Source organism: Macrobrachium nipponense, chromosome 34 (assembly GCF_015104395.2).
Source record: "Macrobrachium nipponense isolate FS-2020 chromosome 34, ASM1510439v2, whole genome shotgun sequence".
In the NCBI taxonomy this organism is placed as follows: domain Eukaryota; kingdom Metazoa; phylum Arthropoda; class Malacostraca; order Decapoda; family Palaemonidae; genus Macrobrachium; species Macrobrachium nipponense.
In genome coordinates this window covers 23,640,331-23,660,330 of record NC_061095.1, presented here as the reverse complement: position 1 = coordinate 23,660,330, position 20,000 = coordinate 23,640,331, and the positions used below count along the sequence as shown (strand labels likewise).

Below are 20,000 nucleotides of genomic sequence, written 5' to 3'. Positions count from 1 at the left end.
ACTTACTATCAGCACGTTGATAATTACGAGGATAACTATTACCAAGAACAGGAAGGCGATGCAGAACACAAACCAGATGTCGACCAGCTTTAGGTAAGCAGTCTGTGGCACTGAGTCACTTGTCTATGTAAGGAAAAAGACAAATAAAGTGAATGGCAGTTACATTCCAGTTTTTTAGAAATAAATCCTAACTATTTATTACATGGAATCGTTTGAAATCTCAGGACAATAGCTTGCCTTGTGGCTGGGAGCAATTTACTTATCAAGGTAATGGTAACTTTGATATAATTAAGTCTTTACTTTGGCTACCTTCAGCCATAGGTTCATTGCAGTACCACGGAGCTACACCTTCCATTGACAAGATCAGATTAAAAATCAGCTGGTATATTTAAATCCAAGAATAAATAAATTTCAATGGAAGACCAAATTTAAATGCCTCTATTTGCATTTTTTCAGCCGAACCTCAAAATAATTTTAATGTTTTTGTATTATGGAAATCGCGAGCTTAGCAAACCAATGTCATGACAGCATACATTAGTCATCGACTTATTACAGGTATAGATTCATGTATTTATTCAATCTGATTTATTACCGTGTTTATATACATATATAATTTAGTATTTTGTATGTACGTTATTCCCATGACTGATATTTGTGGCTTAAGTTATTAATGTATGTATACATATGTATGTATGTGCTATTACACTTGCATTTTCTTGTGATGTATATGAATGCTATAACTATCAATTGTAAGCGAGTATTAAATTTCAGTTGCACGTCTGGATTTGAACTGTATCTTTTGTGTATGAAGCGTAAACCTCCAAATCCTGCATGAATTAGCAAGCTGTTTTGTAATCAATGTATATAACTTACCTGTACTAGTTTACACTGACAAATGCTGTCGAACATTAACAATATAGAGCCTGATAATCAAGACAACTTCAAGAATTCCAATCATTCTTTCATTCCCAGGATCTTCAAGATAACTTTTAGCTCTTGACTGTTACCTTACCTGAGCGAAGAAAGCAGCTTCGACCAGAAGTGCAGTGAGAGCTACCATGATTCTGTCGTTGAAGTCATCCACAGGGAAGAAGAAAGACATGTAGCCAATAATAAGTAGAATAAATGTTGGAAAATACGTAGACGTGAGGAAGTAGGTTGTGAGGTTGGAGAAAACGAGGCGGACGTGGACGCTGCTATACTCATCCTGAAATGAAGGAGTTGTCTTTAGAATATGAGGTTTATCATATGGTTGAAATCATCATAACTTGGAATTTAAAATAGAAATATTGGCGTAATTGTTTACCGTAACAGTTTTGTATATAGGTGATTGTTGTCAGACAAGCCAATAGGATGTCTTTCCCAGCCTGGAGGCTTTAGTTAGTGTGGCCCTTCACTTCAAGACGTCACAAATAACGCGATTAAACAATAGGCATCTATAAATAAAAACCTGATTGACATTAATTCATACATAGCTCCACTGCTTTATGGAAATGATAGCTTTATGTACGACACCACAGGAAACTGCTAACTTCAAAGTATTAAAAGAATGTAAGTTGTTATCAATAGCAGAGAGCATGTAGCTATTCATAAAAAAAATAGAAAGTCAACATGCTCTTACCCTAAGCTAATCCCAGAAATACTAAAAAAAAAAAAATACAAAAAAAAGTTACTCAATCTCAAGGCTTGATGAGTTTGAAATCATTTACATAGTTTCAATAGTGAGCAATCACGACTGATAAATGACTATTTACTTAATTTACAGGGATTGGCATTTTTTATTTCACGAGTCATATACTTGTTTGCGAAAATAGGAAATAAAATTAAGATGGGTAACGTTTCTTATTAGGAAAATGTATTTATCTTACGGCTTAGTGTTTGTGGCTTATCAAAAACTAAAATAAATTCAACTTTTACGGACGAACCTCGTCTGTCCTGGAACACAACTTTCTTGTCTATTCAAAGATCGTGAAATTTTGATGCTGGTCAACGAAGACTGTAGTGTTTACTTAGATTATACGTCGTTCATGGTAACACAATTCGTTATAATACACCTCGTCATCCTACAAGTCTTACGACCGATAAATATTGGAAAATGACTAAAACATAAGTCAGTTTTAAGCGCCTCAGTGGCATGATCGGTATGGTTTTGACCTGCCACCTCGGTGGCCGCGAGTTCGATTCTCGGGCATTCCATTGATGTGTTAGAGATGTGTATGTCTGATGATGGAAGTTCACTCTCGACGTGGTTCAGAAGTCACGTAAAGCCGTTGGTCCCGTTGCTGAATAACCACTGGTTCCATGCAACGTAAAAACACCATACAAACAAACAAACATAAGTCAGTTTTACCACTTACTATCGACTGGTTTTTCATATGCTCTTCCTTCAGGTAATACTGGAGGAGGTTCCTTTCCCCCATGAATTGTAGCCCTTCGTCCGAAATGTTAAATTGCATGACGTATTCAGGTGGATAGGACAGTTTCATAATCTGTAGTGAAATATAGAATTCGGAAATTGTTTTTATATTGGGTAATTTTTTTATTAGAAAATAGTCTTAAAACATTTTTCAAATATTTGCAGATGCATTATTAGTGAGACGTTCCTTGTATCCTAATATACCGGTTATCTACGTTTTGAAACTATAAGAACACTTATGTGACATATTGCACCTGAAATAAACTCTTGATAAAGATGAAAAATAAGGTAGTTAATGTTAGTATCTGCGCTAGTAAACCAGGATATTAATATGGATAGAGTGAGCTGCTAGTTTACAACCAGGCACAGCCTTAGAGATTCTTATAGATTAGCATGTTCGTCAAGTAACTGTTAAACTGTAAATCTGGCTACATGAGAAAGGACTGAAGCTATTTATTGTATCAGACATCTTACATGAAAATCATTGGCAAAAAATGAAGACAACATTTTACGATAAAACCCACAACAGAATTTCTTTAACAAATCATTCGCTTGTAAATAGATAAGTATACCAGGTAGAATGGCCGTAAAGAGACAAAATATCTTTTAATTTTTCTGTATATTGTGATACTGAAATCGATTTATTGAGCAGTAAACCTCGTTAATACTAAAGTAATTTTCTAAAGCAAGAGTGTCTTATTGTTGGTCTTAAATGTAACACCTGTAAATATCTTGGAAAAAAATTGGAATAGGGCTGTAAGATGAAATTACAATATATAATCTGTCCTGTACAACACACCCAAAGTCAATCTTTAATGTTAAGGACATAACTGTCAATAGCATTTTTCCTTTGACAGACTGTGATGATGCTAAATCGTTTCCCATAATGTATTGGATATTCGGTAATTGATGATTCTTAAAGCCATGTCTTTTATTTCCCTTTATTTGCATAAAAATTTGTATACTTCAGTCTTTTCCCTATAGATACCTATACATTATATATGACACAGGTTTTGTAGATGTTGCAGGGGAAAGTGAGGAAATAAATGTAATATTTATGGAAATATTTATCTTTGATTCCTTGCGTAAGCATTCTCATTTTTGGTATAGAAACATCTCTGATTCAGAACTGACTACTTACTTCTAGAGTTTAGCTATGGTACGAGATTAATTTAATCTGAACTAGTGTAATGCTCAGCTAAAGATACATCCCACTTTATCAAATATCTGGTCTAAAGAGCAAGTGAAAATGCTCCTGCAATATAACCTGAACTATATTTATTTTCTCTCTCTCTCTCTCTCTCTCTCTCTCTCTCTTCCTCTCTCTCTCTTTTCCACCTCTCTCTCTTCTCTCTCTCTCTCTCTCTCTCTCTCTCGTCGTCTCTCTCTCTCTCTCTCTCTCTCTCATGTAAAGTCACCGGTGGTAGATTTTTCAGTGCAGACTTGTGGAGCACGGAAGTGTTTTATAAAAATACATGCGTATGCTATCTTTTAAACATGAAAGCTTCCACCAGCTTGAACAGATTTCTGGTGAATTGCTTTCAACAATTCACCAGCAATCTGTTCAAGTTGGTGGAAGCTTTCATGTTTAAAAGATAGCATACGCATGTATTTTTATAAAACACTTCCGTGCTCCACAAGTCTGCATTTTGTATATAAATTTTGACGCAAACATTACTAGATGGTATTGCAAAGGCAACGTGAATTTTGCAGATAATCTCAAAGGAGCACTGATGTTCCTTGTATGAATATAAAACCACATTAGTTCATTAAGTCGACGGATGGTCTCTTGTTTGCCAAATTTTCTAAATAAATGATAATAATAATAATAATAATAATAATAATAATAATATGTGACGCCCTGGCAGAGTGGGTTAGGTCGTCAATGGACTGATTAAGTTAAGTTAAGCAACATTGGGGCTGGTCAGTCGTTGGATGGGTGACTGCTCTCCTCGGCGTTGATTTCTTGGGGAAGGATCTTTACCATAATTTCCTCAGTCTACTCAGCTGTAAATGAGTACCCATCCCTGATGGGGTGGGGTCCAGCTATGGGTTAAATAGGAAAACTCAGCAATGATGGAAAGAAATGAAGGAATAAACGACAACGACGTAAATGGAACCTCTGACAACAGAGGAGCTTCGTCCGGCAACTAGGTATTTAACCCAATTGAAGGGGAAGACGGTCAGGTACTTGGAGGTCGTCATCCAGCAACTGACCACCACAACGACAGTAATCAACAGCCTGAGAATGGAGCTACAGAAGCAAAAAGGAAGAAATGGACAAGAGAAGAAAATAAGGAAATATGGAGATGCTACATCAGAAGCAACCCGACGGAGAGAGGATATAGAAGAAGGTTGGTCAACATCTGGAATGAGAGGAATAACGCCCCCCAAACAGAGCAGAGGCTGGCAGACCAAGTAAGGAACATAAAGAAAAAGAACTGGCTCTCCCTAACAGAAAGAGAAGGACTAGAAAGGGAAATGTCACACGACAACGAATTACACGAAGACGAACTGAGAGACGATGCCACAGAAGACGACAGGGATGGTGAGGTATCAAACAACGACACACGAAGAAACACCGACGAAGTAACAGAGAGGACGGAATGGGTAGAAAAGATTAGACAATGGATGGAGCCAGATACAGAGCGAACAAAGATCCCCTCCATGAAAACCTACAACACCAAGAAATTAAGGGAGAAAACAAGTGAGGTAAATGAAATAATGGGCATAATACACACCACCAGTATCACAAAAACAAATAACTTGGCATATGCAGGAGCAAGATTAGTAGCAGAACTGATGGGGATTCGAACACCAACACCACCAGCACAACCAACCCAAAAGAAACCAAAACAGCAACCTCCTTGGTGATGAGATCTGACTTGAGTAAACTAAAAGAGATGCAACACAATAGAAGATGTAAAACAGAGGCTTAAGGCCAAAGCACATAAGATCCAACGGTACATGAACAGGAATAAGGGATACCAACAGAACAAACTATTCGGAACCAACCAGAAAAGACTATACAGCCAACTAAGAGGGGAAGACAACCACCCAGAAATTCCTGAAGCCGAACCAAGTAAGAGACTCTGGGAAAACATATGGAGCAATCCGGTATCACATAACAAACATGCAACATGGCTCCAGGAAGTCAAGGAAGAAGAAACAGGGAGAATAAAACAAAGATTCACAGAGATCACGACAGACACAGTCAGACACCAACTAAAGAAAATGCCAAACTGGAAAGCCCCAGGTCCTGATGAAGTCCATGGATACTGGCTCAAAAACTTCAAGGCCCTACACCCACGAATAGCAGAACTCCTCCAGCATTGTATCTCAAATCACCATGCACCCAAATGGATGACCACAGGAAGAACATCCTTAGTACAAAAAAACAAGAGTATAGCCAGTAACTACAGGCCTATCACCTGCCTGCCAATAATGTGGAAGTTACTAACAGGTATCATCAGTGAAAGGCTATACAATTACCTGGAGGAGACAAACACCATCCCCCACCAACAGAAAGGCTGCAGAAGGAAGTGTAGGGGCACAAAAGACCAGCTCCTGATAGACAAAATGGTAATGAAGAACAGTAGGAGAAGGAAAACCAACCTAAGCATGGCATGGATAGACTATAAGAAAGCCTTCGACATGATACCACACACATGGCTAATAGAATGCCTGAAAATATATGGGGCAGAGGAAAACACCATCAGCTTCCTCAAAAATACAATGCACTACTGGAATACAATACTTACAAGCTCTGGAATAAGACTAGCAGAGGTTAATATCAGGAGAGGGATCTTCCAGGGCGACTCACTGTCCCCACTACTCTTCATAGTAGCCATGATTCCCATGACAAAAGTACTACAGAAGATGGATGCCGGGTACCAACTCATGAAAAGAGGCAACAGAATCAACCATCTGATGTTCATGGACGACATCAAGCTGTATGGTAAGAGCATCAAGGAAATAGATACCCTAATCCAGACTGTAAGGATTGTATCTGGGGACATCAGGATGGAGTTTGGAATAGAAAAATGCGCCTTAGTCAACATACAAAAAGGCAAAGTAACGAGAACTGAAGGGATTAAGCTACCAGATGGGAGCAACATCAAACACATAGATGAGACAAGATACAAATACCTGGGAATAATGGAAGGAGGGGATATAAAACACCAAGAGATGAAGGACACGATCAGGAAAGAATATATGCAGAGACTTAGGCAATACTCAAGTCAAAACTCAACGCCGGAAATATGATAAAAGCCATAAACACATGGGCAGTGCCAGTAATCAGATACAGCGCAGGAATAGTGGAATGGACGAAGGCAGAACTCCGCAGCATAGATCAGAAAACGAGGAAACATATGACAATACACAAAGCACTACACCCAAGAGCAAATATGGACAGACTATACATAACACGAAAGGAAGGAGGGAGAGGACTACTAAGTATAGAGGACTGCGTCAACATAAAAAACAGAGCACTGGGGCAATATCTGAAAACCAGTGAAGACGAGTGGCTAAAGAGTGCATGGGAAGAAGGACTAATAAAAGTAGACGAAGACCCAGAAATATACAGACAGGAGAATGACAGACAGAGACAGGAGAATGACAGACAGAACAGAGGACTGGCACAACAAACCAATGCACGGACAATACATGAGACAGACTAAAGAACTAGCCAGCGATGACACATGGCAATGGCTACAGAGGGGAAAGCTAAAGAAGGAAACTGAAGGAATGATAACAGCGGCACAAGATCAGGCCCTAAGAACCAGATATATTCAAAGAACGATAGACGGAAATAACATCTCTCCCATACGTAGGAAGTGCAATACGAAAAATGAAACCATAAACCACATAGCAAGCGAATGTCCGGCACTTGCACAGAACCAGTACAAAAAGAGGCATGATTCAGTGGCAAAAGCCCTCCACTGGAGCCTGTGCAAGAAACATCAGCTACCTTGCAGTAATAAGCGGTACGAGCACCACCAGGGAGTAGGGAGTGATAGAAAACGATCAGGCAAAGATCCTCTGGGACTATGGTATCAGAACGGATAGGGTGATACGTGCAAATAGACCAGACGTGACGTTGATTGACAAAGTCAAGAAGAAAGTATCACTCATTGATGTCGCAATACCATGGGACACGAGAGTTGAAGAGAAAGAGAGGGAAAAAATGGATAAGTATCAAGATCTGAAAATAGAAATAAGAAGAATAACGGATATGCCAGTGGAAATCTTATCCATAATCATAGGAGCACTAGGCACGACCCCAAGATCCCTGAAAAGGAATCTAGAAAAACTAGACGCTGAAGTAGCTCCAGGACTCATGCAGAAGAGTGTGATCCTAGAAACGGCGCGCATAGTAAGAAAAGTGATGGACTCCTAAGGAGGCAGGATGCAACCCGGAACCCCACACTATAAATACCACCCAGTCGAATTGGAGGACTGTGATAGAGCAAAAAAAAAAAAAAAAAAAAAAAAAAAAGATAATAATAATAGAGAAACAAATCACAGCTATGTAAATGTACATATATTTAGATTTAAAGGGAACCGAACAGATTCCCGAAAGTTATACGTACATTTATATACGTACATTTACATAACTGTTGATTTTTTCTTCATTTGAAGACTCGTGCTACTATGAGGATTTTTTAATAATATTAATAATGATAATAAGGCCACTGATGAGATTTTAAACTTGTATGGAGTCTGGTTTGAATATGGGTAAATAAAGAAGGAAATCTTCAAATGCTTAAGTTTTCCCATACCACGGAACAGTGCTGCTCGTCAAAGGGAAAAGCGAACAGCTTAAAGAGGCAGTTTGATGTAATGGTGACTTTTCGCGTAAGTTGAAGAGCGTTTTCACGTCCACTGTACATAAGATCTGGAAGACAGATAAAGATACAAGTCAAACTTCGATGTATTTCGATGATCAAAAACTATATCCTGATCTACTCTGGGAATTGCATTCTGTAACCAGTACGAAATTTGCAGCTAATTATTATATGTAATATACCAAAATTTCTAGAATATTGTTGTTTTAATGACCAAAGACCAAATAAGATCAACTGATTAACTAAGGTTTCTTTGTGTAACCAATGCCAAATTGCAGTTTTTTTTTTACCCAATTCTTGGCCGTTTTTTTGCCAATTATTGTTAGATAAAGGCAGTTTTTGTGCAATTTTGTCAAATTTTTGGCCATTTTTTTTTTCACCGTTATAATTTAATGCAAGAGACCACAAAATTGGCGTGACATTGAGAACGGCAAGATTAAATGTGAATGAACATTTTCTTACCTTCATAAACTTTTTTACTGTCAGTGCGTCCGTCGCTTTGTTTCTTGATCGTGATTATTTCATTTTCTTCTTTAGTAGCACAGGATGTCCTCCCATGACCAAGGAACTCAATTGGTGGGGTCCAGATAGGTTCGCTAACTTTATTTTTCCAGAGAGTCTTTTGTAGATTGAGAAACGTGAGTCGTTCATCATACCAAGCTAGTTTGATTATTGCTTCAGTTGTAAATCTGAATTTGGCCACATCGAATTCTTTGATCAATAATATATTCATACTGATGTTGAGTACTGAAGGAACAGTGTAGTCCATCCTGGGAGCAACTTTCTGAGTGTCATAATTTTTTGGGAAAATGACCCGCAGACAGTCCTCTTCATCGGAGCCATCATCGCAGTCTATTTCCACATCACAGCGGTATTCACGACGTATGCACTCTCCGCTTTTGCATGTAAATCCTTCATCACCACAGACTGTAAGCAGTAGATGTTTTCCACCGTTCCCACAAGCGTCTCTCGTAAATTCCCAAGTGTTTCTACCAATTGGATAGTGATTAGGTGACTGACGCTGAAGTAGAGCAGTTGCCCCACTAGCATGGGAAGTTGAGATTTCCCAGTAGCCAAGACTGCCATTTTCTGCTTGATGATAGCTGATTTCAGAGTTGCGAAATCCAAGGAATGAAATCATCCCGGTTCCATCTACTACTAAAATGTATTTCGTATCCAAAATTGATCTCCTGCATAAACCTCGAAGATGCAAGACCATTGGATATGACGTGTATGAGCAGGCAAAGCATCTTTCTTGAAGGCATGGCGTGGATATCCATTTGCCAGAATGGATGTGATCAGCAGCACCTTTTGTTACAATAGACACACAGGTGTTGTGGCTCGCTCCTAACGGACTTTCCAAATTTTGGAAGGTGAGATCATCATCACTTTCAGTAACCCAAAGTCCATTTTCCCATTTTGCTCCCAGCCAAAACGTATCTGGTTTGTATTCGCCACCACATTTGTCCTCGAAAAGAGCTGCCTTCTCTAAAATCTGGGCGTTTTCCTCGGCACTTTCAGGAACAGTCAGAATGCCACCCGTTGCTTTGCAGAATTGATTTGCATCTTCATATTCGCGACTGTCTGCATAAAAGATGGTTTTATTGTTTTCCGTTGAACATAATTTGAAATCGAGCTCCATGTGTTTGGAGACAGTTTTGTTCTGAGAAAAATCATTGGGAATGTTATGAAAATTCAAAAATGTCTCGGGCATAACCTCTGCATCATCACAGGCAGTGTACTTTTCCATGTCACTGATGTCCAGTGTCTCATATGCCATCAGGAAATCCATCAGCGTTGCCCTCAAGCTGTGGGCTTTGCTAAATCCTCCTCCCAAGATATTCTGGTGTTGTCCTATGAACAGTAAACCTCCGCCTTCAATAACTGACTCTGAAGTCGTAGGATCTTCAGTTTTGTTTTGCGAGAGCTCATCACCATTTACGAAGGCGTGCCAAGAACCTAAGCTCAGGTCCAGAGACAGGCAGATGGAATACCAAGTCATCAGGCTAATCTCTACGTCAAGATGAAGAGACACATTACCACGACAGCATCGGATCTCGGGATGGAAATGATGACTTATATCTGAAAAGTCAAAGATTATTCAATTAACGAATTCACTTTATGTAATACGTTCAATTAGTAATGTAATTAAATTTATAATAATTTATGTCAGATGTAGCTATTATAATTTTATTTAATATTCAAAATAGTTTCGATATGGTTGCCTGGTTACTGTTTACATGAGTAGATAATAATAAGTAATCTAAGGAATGAAATTCATTTTTTACCTATTGCCATAGCCTTTTCATATATCATTTAAACACGAACCTATAATTAGCCCTTGTTGAAATAAGTCAGGTGTGAATTGTTTGTTTATATATACCATTTTTAACATTTTTTATTAAGATTGCTGAGTAATAGCTAAGCTTATTAAGCATTTGAAATTATAGGTATAATTACAGATAATTTTTATGAAACCGAATAGTCGCTTTTTCAAAGTCCAACCCGGTGATCCTTTCACCAAGGAACCTACGACTGTAGCACTCTTATTTTATGTAGGTGAGAGGACGCAAGGTCATAGCAGAGATCTTATGAAAAAGTGGGGGGAGCTAGTTCTAATATTTAATTCGAGTAAATGGAACTTTCGCACATGAAAGCCTGACACTTGTTCCGTTTAAATCGCATGAGTCAGACTATATTTTCACATGCCTGAAGACATTCACAGAGATACTTGTATGTATGTATGTATGTATATATATATATATATATATATATATATATATATATATATATATATATATATATATATATATATATATATATATCGTATCTCATGTGATTATTGGAGTTACAGCTTAATTGTAATTGTCGGGTTAATTTACATATACAAATAAATTTTCTTTTCTTGATGTGTTCGATGATCTGATTCTCGTTAAAAATAGCATTGCATTAGATGCAATTTCCCTTTTCTCTGTATTAAGTAAGCTTGTAAATGTTCTTTATTCTCGTGCATGTTTAGAGATACGGTGGCTAGAAAACAATTGATGTTTCAGAGGCAGGATTTCATTCCGAGTTAATTCTTGACTTTAGGATTACATGAAATGCTATTCATGGCATTCTTACGCGTAGCTATTGTCGTAGTCATTCCACTCCGTAAAATGAAACGTCTAGTTCGCGTCCAATCTCATGATTGGCGTCGGGTTGCTTAATTAATAATAATAATAATAATAATAATAATATGCTTTATTTCAGCTTGGGGTCATATACATTGAATATACAAAATACAGACAGTAACATACACAATCTAGATACATGAGACATGATAAAAAAGAAAAAGAAAATGAATAATTGGCACTTATCCACAAAATAGCTTAAGTAGCATAAAAGCTAGTAATCATAATACTGGTAATAACAGTAATGATATTCGTGAGAAAAAAAATATACATTGAGAGTAATAACAGTTAGTGCACATATTATATAACTTAAATTTCAACTAGAGACCTTAGGTGGTTACAGTAGTCAGGTCCAGAGGGCTAAATACATAAACTGAATGTAAAAAAAAAAAAAAACTAACTTGATAGTAATCACAGTAATAATGAGAAATTAAAATATCAGCAATAAATGTAATAATGACAAAATCTGCAGATGACATCTTGCCAATACAGAGATTAAGTCCTTTAGGGGACAAAGGCCTCATTTTCCCATCTTTCCCACAATTTATATTTTCTTCTTGCTTCACTCCTTAGGATGCTTTGTATGAGCTAGTTGCTGCTGTTTTTCTCACATCTGGGTTACCAGACTGGACATTGTTCGCCTAACAATGATTTTTAAATTGTCCAGGTGGTTTTCTATGAACATCTGTGTGGCGGAGTGGTAGCGGGGAGTGTTTGTGAGGCGTCTCAGAATGTCATTGTGCACAACAGTGATGCGTCTCATGGTCTCTCGGGTATAGTTCGTCCAGAGGGAACACCCATAGATACTGTAGCAGTACGAGCGGAAGAGCAGCAGTTTCACGTCTCGGTGACAGAAGGCAAACCTCCTTGCAATCATGTTGCCAGCTGCACATAGTTTACGACGCCTCTGTTCAATGTCTGCCGTATCTTTTAGATCGTCGGTGATAATGTGACCCAAATACGGAAATTCGTTCACAAATTCCAGCCGATGGTTTCCGAGGAAAATATGAGGTTCTGCAATATACTTAAGCGATCTCGGGAGCAGCGACATGCACTGGGTCTTGGTTTCGTTGTAGATTATATCAAATTCCTCTGCATATTGGCGGCAAGTGTCGATGAGTCGTTGGAGACCTTGCACTGATGGGGAAATCAGAACCATATCGCTGGCATAACAGAGGTTGTTTATACTTGTTTCATTGACGGTGCATCCGATTGGGAGTGAGTTCAGTTTGACATTCAAGGCATCTGTGTACGTATTAAACAGGTATGGAGAGAGAATGCCCCCTTGCCGAAGCCCGTTTAGGGAGCCGAAGGTGTAAGATAATACGTTACCCCATTTGACACAGAATTGCTGTGTGGAGAACCAGCAATGTAAAATGCCAATTAGATACAGGGGTGTGCCCTTTTATGCAGCTTCAGGTAATTTACTCTGTCAAATGCTTTTCTCACATCTACAAAACAAAGGAAAACAGGAAAGGCTGATGATAGGTAGTAGTTCAGCAATTCTCTCAGTATGTAGATGCAGGTGTCGGTTGAGTGGTTTGCTTTAAACCCGAACTGGTTGTCAGTGGTGTGTAGAAAGGGGAGAAGTCTCACTAAAAGAACAGACTCAAGTATCTTCGATGGGATCGTTGTGATTGCAATCGGCCGGTAGTTGCCAGGGTCAGCTGCATCCTTTAGCTTGTTTTTGATTAATGGTATCAAGTGAACTAAGAGTAGGGAGTCTGGAAGAAACCGGTGAATTATGCACGCATTGAATAGGGCAGCTAGCAAAATGTAAATTATAGGATGGCAGAATTTGAAGGCCTCTGCAGGAAGACCATCACACCCGGGCGATTTATTGTTAGGTAGGCTGTCTATGGCATCGCTGATGTTACATGGCGTAATACGGTCTGCAAAATGAAATTGAATGTTGTCAGTAAGGAGTTTATCTACATCCCTTCGGGAATCTTGATCATTTATGCAATTCAGGATATTGTTGAAGTGATCGCCCCACATACTTGCGATAGCTTCGTCTCCGACTGCTTCCCCTACTCTCTGTGATAGCTTTTTAGTTTTGGGATTTAAGGACTGGATATCTTTCCAAAGACGAGGATAATCACCAGATTCTAAGTTTCTAGACATGACATCGGATCTTAGTTGTTTTTCATTTAACCTGCAGTGCTTAAGAGAGAGACGAGAGTACTTTGCTGAATCCACGTAATCTGGTTACGAACCGAACCGTAGCACACATTCCACTCCAGCGAGGCCCCTTGCAGCTTCAAGCTTCAGCGGTTAACCACGGTTAACCTAATATTATTCACATATTTAATATCCTATCCGTTGTGCTCTCTTTTGTCCATTACTTTGTACAAAGTAATTGTTAAATACATTTATTCCCTTCTTCTTATCTATATCAATTAGGATACACGTGCGCTAATAACTAATGAAGGCCTGAACAATCGTAAATCATAAGAGATTTTTCCATTTGAAAACGGAAGATAATGAATATCAATCCCAATGAATATGGAGTCAACATTGCCCTGACCCGAATGCAAAATATGCGATGCAAGCGATACTAGCCAGAATTGTAAAATATTCTCAAAATTGATCTTTACGGCTTTGGGCAGATTTTCCTTGTTTCGCTGTAATGAAATAAAGTCCACGTTGTATTCTGTGCTAGTTGTGACCGCTTCAAACAATATCTCGTACACATCGAAATGAAACTGATAGAGAGTGAATCTTGCTTGGGTCTGCCCCGCCAAATACTTCTGCCCACGCATATATATCGGAATTGAAACTGATATGAGAGGAAAATCTTGCCTTGGGTCTGGCACCCGCCAAATAACTTTCTGCCCACGCATATATATCGGAATTGAAAGCGAATGTTTCTAACTCACAAATATTTATTGCAGCGGAACGCGCTTCTGATAATTATTGGATTTAGCCTGAGGCTGAAACATGGCGGGATAGAGAAGAAAAAGAGCCGGTTTGGTCTTGTAAATTATCCTCCTGTAAATACGATCGGTCATGTTTTTGAATTAGGCTGCGAATTGAGAATGTGCATTCAGTTTTCGCTGGGTGAAAATACTCAATGATATACTGTGCATATTGTTGAATTAATATTACTGTGAAGGACATTCAAACACACACACACACACACGTATATATATATATATAATAATATATATATATATATATAAATATATATATATATATATATATAATATATATATATATATATATATATTATTATATATATATATAATATATATATATATATATATATATATATATATATATATATATATGCTTTTTCCCCTTAGAGAGCGAGGTTGCGGTAATAGATCCAAGTAGATTGTAAAACAATTTCACATATTACTTTAATAATTTCGTTCAACTCATCCCTCATAGATGGAAGAGATAGTCGCCTCAAATGGATTAACTGTAGTAGCAGAAATTGCTAGTATTATTATTATTATTATTTTTATTATTATTATTATTATTATTATTATTATTATTATTATTAAGGACGGGTGTGCCATCATGTTTACGAGCGCTGTACTTTAAAGACTATATTTTGAAAAATATCTCTCTATGAAGATTTTAGGGAATTGAAAATAAGAGTAATAAATGAAATTCGCCTGGATTTACTTATTTTATTGGAGTTCCGAAGCAGTTTTTTTAATATATATAAGAATAAAAAGTAAAGCTTGATTTGGCTACACATAAACTCTACAAATAGAGAGATCCCTTTTTAACCTGAGCCTAACATATTGTCGGTCTAACAATGAAGTAGAAGGGTCTTGAAAGAAATGATGGCGAGTAGAAACTTATGTACGTATTTGGAGGTTTGGTAATGTTGATGGCAAAACAGATAAACAGGTCGCCGAAGTTAGGCCACAGCATCCCCTGCTATAGAAGCCAAATGAAGTTTTTAAATCATATCAATCATCACAATTAACCCATATTAGACTGAGTTACTTTCCCTAGGCTAGTAGGCAAAGACTGAGTTCTTTTCGAATTTTCATATTTAAAAAAATAAGCATTTTAATTCTGATGGAAAGGAAGATCAGTGTTATAGTAATAAGAATATTAAGAATAAAAAGCCAAATTCTAAACCATCTGCGTGTAATTCAATTGTAAATATTGTACAAATTGGCGAGAATCCACCAAATACTGCGATGTCGCTACGAATAGCGAGGTGCTTCTAAGCTCAACTGCTAGTTCCCTTACACCGATTTTATACTGGCCTCCCAGGTAGAAAAGCTATAATCTTTTCTAATCCATCTCGATACCGGTTGTTTGTTGGAATTTTCTATCTTGTACCTTTACAGTTGTAGGGCAAATAAAAAGCACTATTTGTTTGTAAATAATTCGCAGTCAATCTGATTGACCCATGAAAAAGATTTTTCATTTGACAATTTTATAATTCGAAGACATTTTCGGTGCAGAAGTGTATTCTAAATGCTCTCACGCGGTCTATTTGTGATAGTACATACATCCTTTAATTTTTTTTTTATGTCAACACTTATTTACAGACCACTTCACTGTAGGAATGATATATATATATATATATATATATATTTATATATATATTATCATTCCTACAGTGAAGTGGTCTGTAAATAAGTGTTGACATAAAAAAAAAAATATATATATATATATATATATATATATATATATATATATATATATATATATATATATATATATATATATAGTTACGATCTGCTTCTAATACTCTTAAGTTATTAGATGGAGAAACGTAAATATTTTGCTTACCCAAGGCAATTATTCAAACACCGTTAAAATTAATATAATTATTATTATTTAATAATTAATTTAGTATTACCGAAACCCAATAAATATATACAGTAGAGAAATCACGGAATACTTATGTAATAAACCGAGTATTAACACTCTTTACACAAAGAAATGCATAATATGACGATAAACTCATATTAACGAAAAAATACTCGAATACCTCGTACTCAATACAGCGTAAATACTTCAGAAGGCTAAGTCACGTACATAGAAGAAAAATACAAGAGAATCAATACTTTACCCATATTAATAATATAACTTTGCACTTTGCACCCTTTCGTAATATTAGTTAGTATAATCCACTACTTGTCACTACAATTCCAGGAGACACACTGGGACGTACGAAACTAAGTAGCCAAGTAAACTTTTAAAAGGATCAAAACAAGAGAACTTTACACTTATTAGAAAACCAAGGAGGATAAATACAAAAACATCACACTTCCTGATCCAATCTACGCCGCCATCTATTGGTTGATCCGCACATCTCAAGCGAAAACAAATACAAATAAATCAAGTTGTAACATACCTCCCTCTTTAAAACCATCATTATAACCAATGAGGATAAACAAAAATTACAATTCATAATATAACAAAGACAAATATTCACATATTTACATAACAGGATGCCTGGATAAAAAATCTGCACGCAAATTATCCTTTCCCTTGATGTGATTCACATGTAGATCATAATCTTGCAAAGATAACCACCATCTCGTCAGTCTCTTATTCTAAGTCTTCATTCTCTGCAAGAACGTAAGCGGTTGATGATCAGTATACACTTCAATAGTGTATGGGGACGAATGAAGATAAGTATCAAACTTCTTCAAAGCCAAAAGTAAACGAAGAGCTTCCTTTTCTATCGTAGAGTAGTTACGCTGATGGGGTTTAAACTTTTGCGAGCTGTACATCACTAGATGTAATAAGGAATCTTTGCTTCTCTGCAGAAGAACTGCTCCTGCTCCAATCTCACTGGCATCCACTTCAAGGATAAACGAACTTCCAAAATCAGGAGATTTGAGAATTGGGCTTGAGACTAACAAAGTCTTAGCCTTGTCGAATGCCTCCTGGCACTCTGAAGTCCACTGGAACTTTTTCTTGCTGCTTGTCAGATCAATCAATGGAAAAACAAGTTCCGAGAAATTCTTACAGAATCTTCTGTAATACCCGACCATCCCTAAGAAGCGTTGAACTTCCTTCCGACAGGTAGGTTCCTTCACTGTTAAGATGGAGTTCACCTTGGCATTAACGGGTGAGACTTCTCCACTCCCAACAACGTATCCGAGATACTGAATTCGGGCATAACCAAAGTCACTCTTCGCCAAATTCAGGGTAAGGTTTGCGGCTTTCAACCGAGCGAATACCTTCCTTAACGTCTCTAAGTGGCTGTCCCAAGTATCTGTAAAAACAATAATGTCATCCAAGTATGCTGCAACATTTGATAAATCCTTCAAAACATCATTCATGAGCCTTTGAAATATAGCTGTAGCATTCTTTAATCCAAAAGGTAACACTTTGTATTGAAAAAGTCCACTAGGTGTTACAAACGCAGTTATGGGTTTTGAGGATTCTGACAATGGTAGTTGATAGTAACCTTTAAGAAGATCTATTAGAGATATAAATTTCGATGAGCTTACCATGTCAATAAGATCGTCAATTCTGGTAACGGATAGCAATCAGAAACAGTAAGTTGGTTTACCTGACGATAATCTGTGCATAACTGATATGTACCGTCTGATTTTCCTACTAGTACACATGGAGATGACCATGGACTATGGCTGGCTTCGGCCAAACCATGTTCTAGCAAGAAATCTACCTCTTTTTTTCATGACTGTCTTTTTGTATGGAGATACTTGGTACGGAGCGCTCTTAACTGGAACTGAGTCGATCTTAAGCTGTATCTCAACTTCCACAAGACTCGTTTGTGTTGGTATGTCTCCACAAATTGCTGGGAAAGATTCCAACAACCTTTCTATATTCTGCAATTGAAGAGAGGTTAAATGATGTAATTTAGATTTCAGGTGGTTAATAGTGTCAGAATTGGATAATTGAACATCTGATTTTATAAGATGGTTATCAAATGCTTTATCAGAAGACTTGTCAACAAGAACCAAGCTAGCAACGGCAATACTTTCTTCAGTTTTCTCCTTAGTAGAATAAAGTTTTAATCGGTTTATATGTACTATTTTCCGATCTCTCCTTTTACCTGGAGTAGATATTTCATATACATTCGGATTCTTACTCATCACAGTAATTGGTCCTTTATATTTGCTTTCAAAGGTTTTCTTCATAAGAGTTAACATCAAAACTATCTCCTACTTTAAATTCTCTCTTCTCTGCTTTACTATCAAAGTTTTTCTTCATAGAATGCGGAGCTTTAAACAAATGTTGATGGGCGAACTTACGTGAATACTCAAGTTTTTCTCTTAACTTAGTTGCATATTCTCCCAAACTGACACCTTCACTATAGTCTAACCAAGTGTCGTATAATACTTAAAGTGGTCCTCTAATTTGTCTTCCATAAAGTAATTCGGCGGGAGACGATCCAAGACTTTCCTGATGAGCATTCCTCACAGCATATAAAACAAACGGCAATCCTTCCTCCCAGTCTTTGCCAGTTTCTTCACAAAACTTAGTCAATCCTTCTTTTAGCGTCTGGCGAAATCTTTCAAGGAAACCTTGACTTTGAGGATGATATACTGTGGACATAGAATGTTTAATACCCATTTCTTTCATTACTTCCTGAAATACTGTAGACGTAAAATTAGTTCCACGATCGGTCTGTACAATCCTAAGTATTCCATATTGGGTGAAAATCTTAACTAGAAGAGGAATTAATGTTTTAGCAGAAATATTACGCAGAGTTACAGCATCTGGATACCTTATGCTACTGCACATAACCGACATCAAATACTGGTTTTGTTTCTTAGACTTAGGCAATGGACCAACACAATCCAAAATTACCTTCTCGAATGGAACATTACATACAATCTGTGGAGATAAAGGCACTGGCTTTATAGGCTGATTAGGTTTACCTACCTTTTGACAAGTATCACATACTTTACAAAACTTCTTTACATCTTCTCTTATTCCAGGCCAATAAAAATATTGCAGAATATTGAGTGTGGTCTTCACTCCAAGATGGGCAGATGTATTCACATGGGCAATCCGGATTATTTCTAATCTCAATCCTAAAGGAACAACTAATTGGTACTTCACATCCCATGAAGCATTAGCAGGAGTAGAACGTGCTCTGTACTTTCTCATCAGTATTCCTGCCTTTAAATAATAGCAAGTAGCTTCCGTAACGATTTCACTCTCTGAATTAGCTTCATTAAACATTTGTTTTAAAGAATGATCATTAGCTTGAGCATCTCTAATATCAAATTCCTTCATTTCAAACAGATTATGAAACTGAATCCAAAATGTTACACTTTAGTAAAGAAGATTCACAAACCTCCACAATAGTGTTGTCTAGCTTGCAGTCATTTTCATTGTTGACTATCTACCTTGTCATCTATCAGAGGAGAGTTTCTCTGCTCGAGCTCCTCTACTACATCACCTGCTGCGACATCAGCATGAACAGCATCCGTACAAATCAAATTCTTTGCAGTATCCAAAGTCCTCAGGCTGTGTTCAACGACACATGACTGAAACATGGCTTTCTCTTCTAGGTCCTTCACTGGATTTTCAATCAGAGGAGTATCCACAACAGGATCTGGAATCACTCTGGAACCAGCGATATCATTTCCTAATAGA

General features: G+C 37.3%; 1 protein-coding gene across 1 annotated transcript in view; it reads right to left on the bottom strand.

Annotated features, from left to right (window-relative positions):
• Positions 1-16,557, bottom strand: part of LOC135207965 (uncharacterized) — an 18,271-nt gene extending 1,714 nt beyond the window's left edge. The window contains exons 1-6 of the mRNA XM_064239995.1: positions 16,486-16,557; positions 8,728-10,347; positions 8,200-8,315; positions 2,358-2,489; positions 1,013-1,207; positions 7-123 (exon numbers count right to left, since the gene is read on the bottom strand). Coding sequence (XP_064096065.1) covers positions 7-123; positions 1,013-1,207; positions 2,358-2,489; positions 8,200-8,315; positions 8,728-10,347; positions 16,486-16,489 — 2,184 coding nt within the window. The 5' untranslated portion in view covers positions 16,490-16,557. The remainder of the gene's footprint in view (positions 1-6; positions 124-1,012; positions 1,208-2,357; positions 2,490-8,199; positions 8,316-8,727; positions 10,348-16,485) is intronic.
• Positions 16,558-20,000: the final 3,443 nt, after the last annotated feature.